At 34.7% G+C, this 16,982-nt stretch overlaps 3 protein-coding genes across 4 annotated transcripts; 2 read left to right on the forward strand and 1 right to left on the reverse strand.

Moving 5' to 3' along the window:
• Window positions 1-719: 719 nt before the first annotated feature.
• LOC115974667 (coiled-coil domain-containing protein 115) lies at window positions 720-3,760 on the reverse strand. The gene is made up of 7 exons (XM_031095128.1): window positions 3,476-3,760; window positions 3,026-3,143; window positions 2,232-2,384; window positions 2,037-2,080; window positions 1,708-1,795; window positions 1,392-1,494; window positions 720-997 (listed from the first exon to the last, which is right to left on the reverse strand). Exons 1-7 carry the CDS (start codon window positions 3,626-3,628, stop codon window positions 967-969), a joined length of 690 nt encoding a protein of 229 aa, XP_030950988.1. The 5' UTR covers window positions 3,629-3,760; the 3' UTR covers window positions 720-966.
• A 33-nt stretch (window positions 3,761-3,793) lies between these two features.
• On the forward strand, window positions 3,794-6,746 carry LOC115974668 (uncharacterized protein At5g43822). 2 transcript variants are annotated; one of them, XM_031095129.1, is made up of 7 exons: window positions 3,794-3,878; window positions 4,205-4,338; window positions 4,526-4,644; window positions 4,760-4,939; window positions 5,308-5,364; window positions 5,939-6,003; window positions 6,346-6,746. In XM_031095129.1, exons 2-7 carry the CDS (start codon window positions 4,207-4,209, stop codon window positions 6,387-6,389), a joined length of 597 nt encoding a protein of 198 aa, XP_030950989.1. In that variant the 5' UTR covers window positions 3,794-3,878; window positions 4,205-4,206; the 3' UTR covers window positions 6,390-6,746. The 2 variants fall into 2 exon arrangements, with proteins under 2 accessions (XP_030950989.1, XP_030950990.1); XM_031095130.1 differs by having other exon boundaries at window positions 3,845-3,931.
• Window positions 6,747-8,676: 1,930 nt separating this feature from the next.
• LOC115974669 (U-box domain-containing protein 44) lies at window positions 8,677-14,677 on the forward strand. The gene is made up of 4 exons (XM_031095131.1): window positions 8,677-9,183; window positions 10,318-10,889; window positions 10,990-11,299; window positions 12,870-14,677. Exons 2-4 carry the CDS (start codon window positions 10,335-10,337, stop codon window positions 14,444-14,446), a joined length of 2,442 nt encoding a protein of 813 aa, XP_030950991.1. The 5' UTR covers window positions 8,677-9,183; window positions 10,318-10,334; the 3' UTR covers window positions 14,447-14,677.
• The last annotated feature ends 2,305 nt before the right edge of the window (window positions 14,678-16,982 follow it).

Consider the following 16,982-nt stretch of genomic DNA (forward strand, 5'->3'; position numbering starts at 1 on the left):
ATTCACTGATGGAGACCACTAATAAAGACTCTGATCCACAAATGAACAATACTTTGGGGCCTTTCCTAGTCAAGGATTCTCCGTCTAAGACATTGCCTTTTGCCAAGGATGAATTCACCATTCACCAACAAGAAAACTAACACTCTTTTAAGTAATGAAAAATATAGTAGAGACAAGTAGAAGTTTTAGATTTCTAAGAGAAAATTGTAGCAATTATCGGATATGCTCACATTGAGAGCTAATTATAAAGTTTACTCCATGTATAGATTTGAGATCCATGGTATGATTTTTTAATTTTTTTTTTAATTTTTAATTTTAAATTTGCTCTAGAACAAATTGGGTGTCATGTTCTAAATGGATTTTTACCTTGTAATAATAGATCTTTTTTGTATTCATTCATAACATCTTTTTGGATTTCTAATATTTTGGATAGTGAAAAAATGTTATTTAATTATAGTGTATATGTATTATTACATTAATGCAAAACTCCTACTTGTTGTGCAAGTTAGCGACTAGTTAATAGTTACTACTAATAACTCACACTCCTCGAAAGTGCACACATTCCTTTCTTTTCAAACTATTTGAATGCTCTTAGTGTTGACAATATGGGAAGAATTAAGCTGAGATGTCAGAACAAGATCAAGCATTGTAATTAACCAAAAATGAGCTAGTGTTACTATGCATAAAATAGATAGTTCAATGAGCTAACCCAAGTGGCAGAGGAAAAGACAAAATAATATTTTTCATTCACTTAGAGGACGGGTTCAATTTTATTAGTAAAAACTAATGTTTTAATACATGGAGACTACACAATATTAAATAACTAACCACCAAAAATGGGAGTGCAAAAAGATAATTTTTACATCACAATTGGAGGAAGAGAGCACTATAAGGAACCCTGCACTGCTATTTAGTAAAAACTCATATGGAATCTTGAGTCTGCACCAAATTGATCGAATGAAACATTCAGTCACAAACCTCTTCAGCAATACAATACCTGTTGGCACCAAATAACTAAAAATTATACAAAATGCCCAATCTCGACTGAGAGAAGCACTATAATTGATCTTTTATCTAATTTTATACTATGGACTATAATGAACCAAAGAAACAAAGAACAACATAATATAAGGCAAAACCTCCCCACAGCTGAAAAAGTCAATTTATTCTTGATTTCAATTTTCGTATTTGAGCTCCAAGGCTTGATCCAAAGATTTAAAGCACAATAATCATGTTATAGGGTTCGCTTATAACCACTCTGATGCTCTGCTCATTGGGTAAAATATTACCATTTTATGTGTTATTCACAGTTATGGCCTAGCTAGGTCTTTCTGAAGAGTTTTTTTTTTTTTTTTTGGCATCTGACTTTCAAGCAATAGGGTTATATATACCTTTTGTTGTCATCCCTTGGTCCTGCCATTTCTTTTCGGATTTGATCAGAAGTAGAAAACATTGTTGAACGCATATTTGCTATTTCTACGAGTGTCTCCAGGGCTGCATGACAGCAATTTTTGGAATGAGTCATTTCTTTCCCTCTAGCCAAATTGAAATCAAAACCCAAACTGGTATATAAGTAGCATAAATTCAATGGGGTTAACACATGGTTATTGCACTCACAAACACACGAAGAGAGAGAGAGAGAGAGAGAGAGAGAGAGAGAGAGAGAGATTTGTTTATCTTGATGAGAAACTGTGTCGGGCTATGCACCTGTCTCAAATGAAAGTTGGGCAGATCGAAGCTTTGGAGAAACTAAAGTCCCAAACATTGATAGTGATTTAGATCGCTCCTTTTGAACCTAGATGGCATGGACAAGATTTAATCAGTTACTCCATTTTACGCTTCCTTTATTAGAATTTCATAGATTGCACATTTGAAGATTTTACTGAGAATCATTCTAAATTCAGTTGCTTAAAATTTTTTCACCAACTGAACTTAATACAATGTGGTTCACAATAAGGTTTCTAGTGCATGAAAACAAATGCTAGAATACAAATCTCTTTGTTATAAGAAAACATTAATGCTTGTGATACACTTACTTGATCATCAACTATAAGAGGAGCTCCAATTGTTGCTGGAGTTCCTTCACAAAAATACAAATGGCAAAAGTTATAACAGCATACACTCCATTCATAATCAATCAAGACAGAAGTAGTTGACTAATGCAAAATTCTTAAGTTTTTAAGGTCAAATAATTACTGTATCTTCCTTGTACAGGGGCAACAAAACTATACCAGAAAACTGGGAGCGGTGTCTTAGCTGTGGACTATCAGATTTTGTCTGCAACTTGTCCTCCCTAATTTTTTCTTCTCCAGAGCAGCAGTTTTCATTACTAGAGGATGCCCATTTGCTCAATTTAAAATGCGGTTGTCCCACCATGTAGTCAACTACAACAGATCATATATCACAAAAGTTACTTTGGCATGACTACAAAGCAATGCAAATAAGTCAATCATTCATATGTCTGTGTGAGTGTGTGCATGTATAAATGAAAACTCATAAAAGTTGAGGCTGTTGTAAACCTAGAATTTTCTGTTGGTATTCTATCTTAAACCCATTTGGATGATGTAAAATGCAGTTGCCTCACCTGTGAATTCAAACAAAGTACAGATTTTTTTAAGCTTCCTTTTTATCTAGGTATAGCTCTTTGAAACAACCCCATTTTCAAAAAGCTGAAAAATAAGTTGTAGCAAGCAGGCACACTGTTACATGCAAGAATATCTTCCTTGCCATTTTGAATACTAGTGTAAAATTTTAAGATTCCATGTCCTTTCTCATTCTTTGCTAAGAATTTGGCGTCCATGAGTAAATACTAAATATTGGTAGAAGTTCAACTAAAACTAGAAATGTGTCTCAGTTCGGTTTATGGACGACTTGAATAGCAGGAATTTCTCACTTGGTTATAGATGTTAGGATTATGGTTAAATGATTAAATTCACAATTTCCTAATAACTTAAAGCTTTTGGGACAATCAGTAATTTATCAATAGAAACGACCTTAATGGACAAAAGGGTAGAAACAAAATTACCATCAGGTTCAGATACTTGCAATGTTGTAGCAGCAGAATGGGGTTTCAGGTCCAGCAAAGTACCGTTAATTCGGGACACACCCATGGAATGTCGAGCACTCGCCAATTCCAGCCATCCCTATCAATATTCAAGAAAAAAAAAATGTCACAACAACAACCACCCTATACCTGATAGAACCAAAGTGAATCAACAGGCTTCTTAATAACCACTTCAGAAGGCTAATTAATTAGGAATAAAGCAAATAACAGTATCTAAGAAACACATTCTGTGCTTTCCAAATATATATATATATATATATGATCCAAAAATTTTCCATTGGACGATTAAATTCCCAAACAATCATGGAAGTGAATTTTTTTCAATCTCATAAATTTTTATCAATTCCAACCATTCTAAACTAAAAAAAAAAAAAAAAAAATTGGAATGGAAGTGAGTTAGAGTGAGGTGACCTGGCGCAGTGTCGAAGACAAAGAATCGAATAAGGTTAAATAGGAATCCAAGGAATCGAGAAATTGCACAACATTCTCTTCCTCGGATCCTCGTTGTCCTTGTTCTTCAACTACTTCAGAGAAGCTTAAACTTTGGTCTTCTTCTTCTTCCATCACGCACTCACGCTACACATTCATCATTCACTTCTCTTCTCTACAACACTAAATTAAATTAAATTTGCGTTTTTTAACCACCCCAAATACCTAAAATACCCTCATCTTTTTTCCTTATTCACGAAAATATCAACCCCTCTCATTTTTCTTTCATATTCGATTTTTATTTTTTATTTTATTTTATTTCTGGTTCTACAGAACTTCTAGGCTATTATTCCCTCTGCCTCCCAAGCCATTCTCTCAGTTTCAGGCACGGTTTCTTCTCATGGGTTTTGATTTTTGGGCTTGTTTGTTTGTTTAATTGTAAGAATCTTCAGGGTTTTTATGGACACAATTAGGAGGGTTTAAGAGAAAATAGAAACAATTAAAATTAATTATTGTGCTAATTAATTAGTCAATTTCAACTTCATGAATTTTGTTGTGGCTCAAGGAAGGAAGCTTCAGTTATTACTGTCGTACTGCCCATGATTATACGACCAGTCGTTTAAGAACCAACAATAATACAACGTAGTTGTTTAATTCATGTATACTAGTAATCATAAAGGGGCTGAGTGACTCTGATTCTTTGTGTTATAGTGATGGAGGCAATGGTGAAGAAATATCAGCAAAAGTTCAGAAAAGTTAGGGACGAAATGAGCCGTTGGGACGAGCTTCAGTCTCGCTTAATTTCACAGTTCAATAGTGCCTCTTCTATCATCCAGAGGTTGCAGGTACTTTATTTCTAACTCATATTTCTTTCACATTATATAAAACCCAATTTTGTTTTCTTCTTATATTTTTATTTATTTGTTTATATTGTATTGTACATGTAGCCGAACCTAAAATTTTGGGACTAGAGCTTGATTGTTGTTGTATTTATTTGTTTGTATTGGATTTGGCATTGTGGGTTGTGTACAGGTACTTCAAGACTCCAAAAATTATGGTTCTTTGAATTGTGTTGCTGGAATTGGAGATGGTTTGCTGAGAAAGCAATTGGAGTCTTTGGAGGTTATTTTCCTTTCTTTGAAAAGAACCATGTAAGCAAAAGATGCATATTTGTTGTTTGATAAATGTATTGTGAGAGCGTAGGAATTGAGTTCAAGTTATCACTATATATGTTATGGGCTTATGGGTGTTCAATGATTGTTGCAGGGAAGAATTTCATGGTATTGTTTTTTCGATTGAGAAGATTCATCGAGATAGTAGACAACAAGTTAAAGGTGGGTCTAATCAGCCTAGTGCGAAACAACTGCAGCTACGAGTTGGTGTAAAACCCACTCTTGCTGATTGCTTGGATGGGCTTATGGTTCTTTATGACATGCACCACTCAGAGTATGGAGCTTTTTCTATGTCTGGAAAATCTACGATATTTCCTTATGCTTGTGTTTTTGTAGTTTTCTATAACCGTCAGAGAAGATAGATTATAAGCTATTCCAGAGTCTGATGTCCGAGGCATTTTGGATGCTTAAATGCTCCCCAATTAATACACACAAATAAGGGCATACCCTATATTATGTCATATAAATATGTCACTGAATTTGATAATGATATCAGTTCTAATTATACGAAGTGAGAACATTGCTTGTCAGTGGTAATTTCTTGCTGCTAGATAAGGTTAATTTTATGGATCAAATTATAGTTAAGTCAAAAATCAATTTAGTTTAGATTATTAATGACTTTGCTACCTTTTTGCTTGGTAGGTACCTTCTTAAAGCCTCAGTGGTTTCAGCGCTATCAACACTTACGTTAAAACCCAGGTGTGCGAGATTTTTTTTTTTATAAAAAAATAAATTTTTTGTATCTGTTTCATTTGCATAGAAACTCTGTTGTTCAAACCCAATCCAAGTCTAAGTGGGGCTGTTATTTGCAGTCATACATCTCCTTCATGTATCTCTGAAGTATTGTATGCTACAAAATCTGACTTTTTGCATATTCTTTGAAGTTGATTAGGCTTTTGCATAGGATTTCGAAATCAAAGCCAGAAGAGAAGGGGTTTCTGACCTTCTCTCTCTTTAAACATTTTGTTTCCTTTCTTTCTTTCTGCTTTACTTTGGCTTTTTTTACAACTCTGCCACCGCGCGGTGGGGGGGGGGGGGGGGGTGGGGGGTTTTATTGTCTTTCATGATTTCAATTAATTTATGGGGAAAAAAACCTACTTGTTTGAGTATTCTGCCGAGTTATACCCATTCAAATGTCACCTGATCTCAATAATTAGATCTGCCACATATTTTCTCAACTCTTCTTTATTGCAATTTTGTCTTTGTGTTTCTGTTAGCATGTAACTTGACTCCTATTTTGTTCCATGCTTATCTTGAATTATCTACATTGCAGTGCCAGTGACCTATGTGCTCTCCAGCAGCTCTTAATTGATCAGCCTAACATTCCCAAAGACGAAGGTAGGCAAGAGCAATGTTCTTCTAGTTTAATGTGCAACATAACATGCAAATTTGGTAAAATTCAAATAAATCAAAGAAACATATGGACAGCATAGGTGGGAAAAGAGAAATACTGGTTCTTAGCCATTGATGGGTTCTGCAACTGTGTTTGATGGGTTGTTGACATTGATTTATACAATTTTCCGTATAGCTGAAGACTACATTTGCTCAGGGTAAAAAGTATAGTTATGCTTTTACTTCACCAAATTTTGTAGTTTATTTATATTGTCTTTGCTTTTATTTAATTATAAATATTTGTTGATTATATACATTTATCATCTGATTGTGGCATTTCCCTTGCAGTTCAATCCATCTTTGATATCATATTTGCAGAAGAAATCTGTTGATTTCACCATATGGTTGAGTACAAAACTTTGTATTTTGGATACATGGAGCAGTGTGCAAAATGGAACAGTGGTGGCTTTTATGAGAGTCATCATCCAGCTTGCTTGTTGGCTGGTGAGGAGACACCATAAGCTGCCTGCACAGTGAGTGTTTGAAAATTTGATGTTCGACAGCTCTTAAAGGCCCTTAAAATGTGCTTTCCATGGATGGGCAAATTTGTTTCTGCCAAAACGTACATTGACCTGCAGAAGATTTGTGCCAAGTTTGGCGAATAAAATACACATTTACTGTACTTCTAGAATATTTTACAACTACCCAAGAGGGAGACTAATTTGAAAGTGCTGTGTCCTGTAACTGTATATTTCATGTCTTTATTCTTAGACTTTTAGTCTATTTTTGCTTTCTGGTTTTCTTAAATTCGACTACTTGGCTGCCATCTTTTCTTTGCCTTTTTGTCTTTTGGGGCTGAACGCGGCGTCATGGCCGCCTTCTTTGTTGCAGACTAACCCTTCAAACGATCATATGCATCAACTAGGACCAACTGGTAGAACCGGGGCAGGTTTAACGTGGTGTTTGACAGGTTTGAACTCAGAGCCGCATGTACGACCAGCCGAAATAAAGATTGAAACTAGACTTTCAAAATTGGGTTTTTATTTTTTTATTTTTATAATGTTAAGTTGCATACACCTGTGCATCTTATAGATTCTACCTCATATTCATCCAACTCAACTCGTAAGTTTTATAAGGAGTTTGGATGCTGATCAAGACACCATAATTCAAAAAGACTTTTCTATACAATCTAATCTATTGTTGTAAGACTTTTCTGTACCTCTTTTATCAAAAAGGACTTTCCTTTACGCTTCTGATCAAGACACCATAATTCAACGCCATGTATCTAGCTATTCAAAATGAACCTTCTTAAAAAATTTATATTTGCCAAAGGACTAGGTAGTGATCCATCTGTACAATTTCAAGATGTGGTAAAGTTCTGGAATTAAGCCTCTTCTGTCTCTCTCTAAGGTTTGGATTTTAGTAGGCATCAATTGGTCATGAGGATGGTAAAATAAAAAAAAGACATTTTTTTTTTAAGAAACTGTAATACTTGTTAGAACACACAACTACGAAAGTAGTATATAGAATTTTTTAAACAGACAAAGTTTTGGTTGTAGTTGGTTGTGGCCCATTACTATTATTGACACTAAAAAAAAAAAATGACTACATAATTTGAAAATTTTAACCATTGGATTGATTTTTTTTTAATTTTAATATGCATATCAAATTTTGTGTCAATCGAATGTTTCTTATTATTTAATCATAAATTTATTTTATATACATAATTTTAAATATTTGATTGATGAAAAATTTATGATCAAATGATATATATTTCCTATTACCATTTTATTAATAAAAAAATAAAATACATATAAAAAAAATTACCTTTTATCATTTTTACAGTTATTTCTCTCTCTCTCTCTCTCTCTCTCATATGAAAAAAATGCTTTCCATCGCTAAAAGGGATAAAGTACCTACGATTCATTGATATATAGGTCCTACTTCATCCCACTTCGTTACTATCCCTAATTAGTAGTGTCCACTTAACAAAAAGAAACATAATGTTTTAAGGTTTCATTTCCATATGAGATCATGCCTGTGACCTTTGCATACAAATTCAACCTAGTTTAATAATGAGCATTGAAATATACTACAGTATTTTAGAATCTTTTATACAGTCAATTCAATCTTTACTTCAAGCATCTACTACTATATTATAAAATATAACAGTTTTGGTAGAAGATCAATTATCCAAGCAACCCATCATCATCTTTAAGCTTAATGATGATCACACAATTATAGATTTGTATAATTTATTAGAATAGAAAAAATATTGTATATACACAATAATATAAGACACACTAATAAAAAAATATCTAAAGCTACATTAATAAAAACTCTATTAGTCATCAAAAAGTTATTCCAATAAAATTCTATTGGCTAAAAGAAAAAGAACGAAAAAAAAAACATCCAACTACCCTGACAGAGTGACCCAGCTCAAGAAAGACAACAAGTGCTTTTGTTTCTCACTCTTTTCTGACAGGGGAGAAGAACTGGTGGTTGGTAGCACTTGACTACTTTGGTACACGGCTACGTGGAACTATCAACTATGTTTAATCCCACCATGTCTCTGTTTACATATGATACTTCTGTTGAAAAGCAATATAGCCAAAACCAAACCAAAGCCAGCCAGTGAGCCAACCAAGCCAGCCTGGTTTTTTTTTTGAAGCCTTTTGTCGGGTCAACGGATGGTGAAGCTGCTCTCTCTTTCTTCACTCTCTCTCTCTCTCTCTCTTCTCTCTCTCTCTCTGAGATATTTGGTTTGTGAATTGTGATGGGTTTTGCTTGGCTTTGTTAGATAGATGACTATTCTCGTTGAGTCAACATTTTCTTTCTTCCACGATATTTACCTCTTACTATTACTACTACTTTCTTCTTTTGTTTTTTCTGCTTGTTCCTTTTCTCAACCACATAAAGCCCTCTTCTTTTTTTCTTCTTCTTTTTATTTTTATGTTTTTCTATCTATATCTCAAAACTAAAAGTTTCCCACTTCCTCATACTAGGAAAAAGCCTATTATAAATTCTAATTCTTATTCTTCATTGGGTTTAATTCATTATCCATGGAACAACAGCTTTGTACTACAATCTTCTCTGCCTCAAGAGTCCACCTTGATTTTATTGCCAAGCTGTCAAATTAACTACAATTAGGGTTTTCTTCAAGGTCTTCCAAGAATTAAGAGACAGGTAATGGTTCTTGATGATCCCTTCTTATTGGTGTTTTTGTTTTGTAATACTCTCTGTATTTTGCTCAGGTTGTTCATGATCACTTTGAAAGCATTGGGGCTTTTGGGATTGTTCGAGATTAGTAAGATGCTATTTGGGATTAACTAAATTTGGAAATTTTTGAATTTTTTTTTTTAAGGACTAAAATTGGGTCATCATTTTGATGATGAATTTTTTGAGGGGGGGTTAATTAAATTTTGAAAATTTTGGATTTAGTTTAGAATGGGTTTTTAAGGGTGTGGTTGAATGTGTCATTTTGATGGACGATTAATGAAGGTTGAGTATCACTTTGAAAGCATTGGGGCTTTTGGGATTGCTTGAGATTAGTAAGATGCTATTTGGGATTAACTAAATTTGGAAAATTTTGAATTTTTTTTGTAAGGACTAAAATTGGGTCATCATTTGGATGATGAATTTTTTGAGGGGGGTTAATTAAATTTTGAAAATTTTGGATTTAGTTTAGAATGGGTTTTTAAGGGTGTGGTTGAAGGTGTCATTTTGATAAACGATTAATGAAGGTTGAGTTGGTGTAATAACTTGGACAGAGTTTGGCTCACTTTTAGTAATGTTCATAGAGTTGAATTGATTCTTACAATTAATTCAGGGTACTATAAGATTTGTTTTCAGTTTGAATCATTTGCCACTTATATCTCTTATAATTCAGTGCAGATTTGGATTGGTTGATTGCATGTTTCCAATTTTTGGTTCAAAGTGGTTTTAGTGCCCATCTAAAAGAACATTGACCCTTCCATATATGCCTTTGTCTACAAAGTTTTTCTTTTTGTGACATGTTGCAGCATTAGAACAATCTACAACTAATACTTGTCATTATATCTAAAAATTCTGTGTCTCCCCTCAATCCCCTCAACAACGAGAGGGAGTGTGAACACTGTTATTTTTTCACACGCACTGATGCTTTGGTAAACACTAAACAATTAAGCATGCTCTTTTTATTATTGTCAAGCACCTTCATCTTTTATTTATTTATTTTTATCTCAGATTGATTTAGTTTTTATCTTTTTGTATTACTTCCCTGACCACTGTAAAGCTATTGGCACAATGGTTTATCTTTTCTGAAATACTACTTTGTTGCAGGGAGTAATTTAAATCAGATGGCTGATAGCTGGGATGGGAGTTCTGAAATTGGCAGCCAGTCAGATGAGAGCTTTCATTTTGAAAGAGTGCACCTTGAGCCTATATATGATGCATTTGTCTGCCCATTGACAAAGCAAGTTATGTCTGATCCTGTTACCTTAGAAAATGGGCAAACTTTCGAACGTGAAGCAATTGAAAAGTGGTTCAGGGAATGCAAGGAGAGTGGAAGAAAGATGGTATGTCCTTTAACGCTTAAAGAATTAAAAAGCACAGATATGAACCCTAGCTTAGCTTTGCGGAACACCATTGAAGAGTGGACTGCTAGGAATGAAGCAGTTCAGCTTGATATGGCTCGTAGGTCATTGAATCTGGGCAGCTCAGAAACTGAAATTCTTCATGCTTTAAAGTATGTTGAGCACATCTGCCAAAAGAGCCGATCAAACAAGCATATTGCACGTAGTGCAGGGTTGATACCCTTGATTGTTGACATGTTGAAGAGCGGCAGCCGTAGAGTTCGATGTAAAGCTTTGGAAACTCTCCGAATTGTGGTGGAGGAAGATGCTGAGAATAAGGTAGGATGTCACAGGTTTTGTGATTCCTCATAGCTTTTATGGAATCACTAGCGTGGTTGGGCTTAGCACCTCTTTTTAATGGTTTCATTTTGTTTTGCAGGAAATGTTGGCTGAGGGGGACATTGTGCGCACTATAGTAAAGTTCTTATCTCATGAGCTCTCCAAAGAGAGGGAGGAAGCTGTCTCTTTGCTGTATGAGCTCTCCAAATCTGAAACATTGTGTGAGAAGATTGGTTCAGTCAATGGAGCAATTCTTATATTGGTTGGGATGACAAGCAGTAAATCCGAAAATCTTCTTACTGTTGAGAGGGCTGAGAAAACATTGGAGAATCTGGAGAAGTGTGAGAACAATGTGCGGCAGATGGCTGAAAATGGAAGATTGCAGCCTCTTCTGACACAAATCCTTGAAGGTGCTTGCACTCACTACTATTTTATCCTTGCTTAATTTGTTGCAAACATAACTGAACTCCTTGGCCAATTTCTTTCTCATCAAAACATGGTTGCAAAAATGATTCTCGTTATGTTTGTTTGAATTTGAAGTTATATTGAACCATGTTGAAAGTCATACTGCCAATGTATTTATCACTGTGCTCCCTTATTTCTCTGAAATCTAGTTATATCTGGAACTTTTGTTACAAATTATGTTAGTTTGATTTGTGCAATATCTATATTTTGGTCCTGAGATTTCATAATTTTAAGAGATTGAGAAGTACAGTTTTTGTTCTGCCTTTTCCTTGGCCATCATAAGCTGGTATTCCCTGTGGTCTTGCTAAAGTTAATTGTTAAGACTGTGCATTGGAAGTGTAAGTTAATAATAACTTGATTTATTTAAGTCAAACTTGTATGCATTGCCAAGTCAATAGCTAAATTAGAAAGCTCAAGTTTTTAACTTCTCAATTTGCTATTTTCAATCCAAGATGGATTAGTGCCTATTTGGTACCACTTATTTTTACATCAAAAAAAAAAAAAAAATAGGCACAAAAAAAGGCTCTACTTAGAAAAATGTGGGAATTTATAAAGCTATACTTTGAAAAAATACAGTTTTAAACTGTCCTCCCAAACGGGCACTTATTTCATTGGTTTTATTTACTTAAAAAAAAAAAATTCTAGGTAAAAAAGTACAGATGTATCAATAAAAAGTAAGACTTTGAAAATTTGTGACAGTGAAGATAAGCTGGATTTCACATTCAATTTTGTTGTAGAAAAGATTCTATCAATACACAAGGGTCTTGCATTTTGCAGGTGAGGAAAAAGCATCTCATGAAATCTCTCTCTCACAACATGTGTGGGTCCCACATGAGGTGAGAGGGTGGTCTCATAAGATACCCTCTCCTAGGTGAGATGGTTTGTTGTATCACATTATAAAACATAATTTCTTTTGTCTTTCTGTCCTTTTCTTTTAATATTTTTTATGTAGAGATTTTTAATATATGGTTTGAAAACTTTGGCACACATTCCAAATGAAAACATGATGTTCTAAAAGAAAATTTAAGGTTTTCTTGTATGAGATCTATGATGCCTATTCCTATAATCATCATTGGTCATCATTGATTGATGAGTTTTTATAGACATAATATTCTGTTTTCTTAGGGAATAAAAGGGGAATTGGGGGCTGGGGAAAGAAAGCATTTTGTAGAGGCATGGGCCCTCCTTAACAATGTAAGGATTTGAAAATAGTAGAACTATTTTTGGTCATGTAATAAGTTAGAACATTAGCTACTTCTACAGTGAGTTCTAACTTTAATGGAACCCTCATAAGAATGGGCGGACAGTGAAGTTGGGTTCAAGACCCATAGGGTCGAAGTAAAATGTGAATGTGTCACTGGGTTTGTTATATAGGTTTGAGCTGTACTTCTCTTTGATTTTGTTTTCTTTCATATTTAAATGTAGATATTATTGTTCTCACTCCTTGAAGAAAAGCTATATTCCTCCCATGAATGTCATGCAATTAACTCTGTTCCCTCAATGTGATGGTTGCAGGCCGACCAGAAACCAAACTTTCCATGGCTTCATACCTTGGCGAGCTGGTCTTGAACAATGATGTAAAAGTCATTGTGGCTAAAACTGTGGGTTCATCTTTGATTAATATCATGAGAAGTGGTACTATGGAGTCAAGAGAATCTGCTTTAAAAGCTCTAAACCAGATCTCCTCTTATGAGGCAAGTGCCAAAGTGCTGATAGAGGCTGGAATACTTCCCCCCCTTGTGAAGGACCTTTTCACTGTCGGTTCCAATCAGCTTCCCATGAGACTAAAAGAGGTCTCTGCAACAATTCTTGCTAATGTTGTGAACTCAGGTTATGACTTCGATTCTATCCTAGTTGGATCTGACGACCAGACACTGGTCTCAGAAGACATAGTCCATAACCTACTACATCTTATTAGCAACACAGGTCCAGCAATTGAGTGCAAGCTTCTCCAGGTTCTTGTTGGACTCACTAGTTCTAAAACAACAGTTCTTAATGTTGTTGCTGCCATCAAAAGCTCTGGTGCTACTATTAGTTTGGTTCAGTTTATTGAGGCTCCACAGAAAGATTTGCGTGTAGCTTCCATCAAACTTCTCCAGAACCTCTCCCCACTCATGGGCCAGGAACTGGCTGATGCCCTACGTGGCTCAGTTGGCCAGCTCAGCAGCCTAATTAAAGTCATATCAGAAAATATAGGAATCACTGAAGAGCAGGCTGCAGCTGTTGGCCTTTTAGCTGATCTCCCTGAGAGGGACTTGGGCCTTACCAGGCAGATGCTAGATGAGTCTGCCTTTCAGATGATCATCAATAGAGTGGCTAGGATCCGGCAAGGGGAGACAAGGGGCACTCGCTTTGTCACACCATTTTTAGAAGGGCTCGTACGAGTCCTTGCAAGGGTTACATTTGTCTTAGCTGATGAACCTGATTGCGTTGCACTGTGCCGTGAGAACAATCTTGCTCAATTGTTTACTGACATGCTTCAGGCGAATGGACTAGACAATGTACAGATGATCTCTGCCACAGCATTGGAGAACTTATCACTAGAATCTAAAAATTTGACAAGATTGCCTGAGTTGCCACCACCTGGTCTTTGTGGCTCAATCTTTCCATGTTTTAGCAAACCGCCTACTATATCTGGATTGTGTAAGCTTCACCGGGGTACATGTACACAGAGGGAATCCTTTTGTCTTCTAGAAGGACAGGCCGTGGAGAAGTTAGTAGCACTTTTAGACCACACAAATGAGAGGGTGGTTGAGGCCGCACTTGCTGCACTATCTACTTTGTTGGATGATGGGGTTGATATCGAACAAGGGGTAACAGTGCTGTGTGAGGCAGAGGGAATCAAACCTATACTTGACGTTTTACTCGAGAAACGGACAGACAATCTGAGGAGGAGGGCAGTTTGGGTTGTTGAGAGAATTTTGCGTACAGATGATATAGCCTATGAAGTTTCAGGAGATCCAAACGTGAGTACAGCACTTGTTGATGCTTTTCAGCATGGTGACTATCGAACCAGGCAGATTGCTGAGCGTGCCTTGAAGCATGTTGATAAAATACCAAACTTTTCTGGAATCTTTCCAAACATGGGCTAGGCCTCTTCTCAATGATTATTTGCTCCTTAAGTTGTCTAGTGCAAGGACCTGTATGTAATCCTTCTTTCGTCCCCAAGCAGTTTGTAGCATCAAGTTGAAAGTAGATATTGTTGTATACAGATTTTCCATTTGTAGAGGGTTTTGAGAGCTGTTGATTTGTTTTTAATAATTCTGTTTCAATCGATTTTCATTTCTTTACTTGAAAGTCTTAAACTGCAAATCCAGTATTTATTCATTGAAGGGCGGGAAATTGTTAGATTTTCTATTGCTCAATCCTGGTAGAAGATCTTGGGTTCTTTCTATACAGGCTTGGTTTCCTAATGATCTAGCATGCAGTTAATTTATTCTGATGCAGCCTGTGCCTCTGCACGATGTATGTACATCTTCAACCATGTTACATTAGCAACAAGACATCAGCTGAAAAATATCAATTGTAACCTTGTGAACACCTTGGGCCCAAAATACTGAATTATTTAATTAAAAGATTCATTATGCCATCTTCATGCTCAATACTCCTAGACCTTGCCTTGTTGCAAAAAAAACATGCTGATGGAGAAGGAAGACTTCATTTTAAAAGAATTGTCCGCTGAATCTGAAATTTACCAATAATTTTGTTGTAAAGAGTTTCTTTTATAATTTTCCCCGATGAGATTCTTTTGTTGTCCTTCATTCTTGTTGTAAACCGAAAATTGTGATCATTTTATAATTTAGGAGTGTGCTGTAGTATATGTATATCCTTAAAACTCACATTCATATTTCCCACTATCACATCTTGAAAATAAATATACTCCTTAAGAGTAAAACAAATAGGAAAAAAGTGAATGAGTTCTAATTCAAATAGTATTACATTCCATTTGCTGGAGTGTGAGATCATGTGTTCGAATCTCACCAAGTGTGTGCAATTTACCAAGAGAGGAAACAAAATAATTGGTCATGACGCATATCCATGAACCATGATCATTCTCTAATGAAATAACTGGATATAACTATATAAGATTAGTGGTTGTACCCTAGAACTAATTATAGCTTTAAAAATTTGGGTTTGATAGTTTCATATGATAGTAGTTTTGCCACAATGAAATAACTGGATATAACTACATAAAGATCAGTGCCCTAGAACTAGTTAACAGCTTTAAAATTTTGGGTTTGAGAGTTTCATATGAGGTTTTGAAGTTGAGCAGAGGTTGATTTATAATAAAGGGACAAGTATGAATTTGGATCATGAAAGATAACGTTGTTTGTAACCATACTTGACTAAATACACTACATATTTCACCAGTAATGTGATCAATTTCTTGATTGTTAGGAAATTTTTTAGGGAAATATTATGTTTTTTTCCTCTTCCTTCAATTTTGAAGGGAAAACAAATTCTAGCCTACTAAGCTCTTTTGTTTTTTTTTTTTTTTTGATTACTTGGGAAAGTAATTGTTCGAGAAAGCTTGCTGGATATATATATATATATATATAATATTTTTCCCTTCATGAAAAAAAAACAGTTAATATATATATTTTTTCAAAAAATATATATTATTAATTTTTGGGTTTTTTATTAATTTTTTTTATTTACTGTGAGAAACTCATAGATACCCAAAACAACGGTGTTTAATGACGCTTTTTTAAAGTCCGTTATTTAAGGACTATATTAAATAGCATTTAAAGTTTGAAGATTAAAATGATTAAATCGAATATTGTAGGACTAAATTGAATTTTGATCAAAGTTAAAAAGTGGAACTTATAATTTTTTTTTTTAATTTTAATGAAAGATTGTTGAACATACATATTTGCATCATATCATTCCCATTTGCAATTTAGGACCGATCTAATTGAGTTTTGTACTAATTTACTACTTTCCTTAAACACGAGCTCAAAAAAAATAAAAAAGTCGCGAGTATGAATTAGGATCAAGAAAGATAATATTGTTTTGTGATTAACAGTTAGGATCAAGAAAGTAAATAAGTTTAGAAATCATTTAAAAAGGGAGGGGGAGGGGGGTTGGGTTTGCACTTTGCATCAACAAACCCATGTTTAAAAAGAGAGAGAGAGAGAGAGAGAAGAAGAAAACAAGATAAAATGCATTCACAATTAGTCAACTACAAGATTTTTTTTGGGGGATGAAGTTAGTTAAATGTCGTTGAAACTGATTATATGAGCCAAAAACAGTTTATGACTGCTTCACACCATGATTGATTCGCAAACACAAAAAATGATACATTCTAGATATCTCCTATAGCAATTGTTTGTGACCGAATGAGATATCAATTTAATACATTTTCTAATTTCTTTACAAATCACAACCGAAGAAAAAAAAAAAAAAAAAAAAAAAAAAAAGCTAATTCAATGCTTAGGAAGATAATAAATTCTAAAATTTTAACAAAACATCAACTTCTTGAGATCTCAAATGAGTCAAATTAAGAACCAATCAGAGGTATAGCGTATTTTGTGGGGACTTGAAATGTGCCTAACGAGGCGACCAAGTCTTATGTTCAAGAAAGACTGAGTTTAAAGTCAAACATTCAAAAAGAGAGGCTGTAAAACA

The sequence above is a fragment of the Quercus lobata genome, chromosome 2, assembly GCF_001633185.2.
Source record: "Quercus lobata isolate SW786 chromosome 2, ValleyOak3.0 Primary Assembly, whole genome shotgun sequence".
NCBI lineage: Eukaryota > Viridiplantae > Streptophyta > Magnoliopsida > Fagales > Fagaceae > Quercus > Quercus lobata.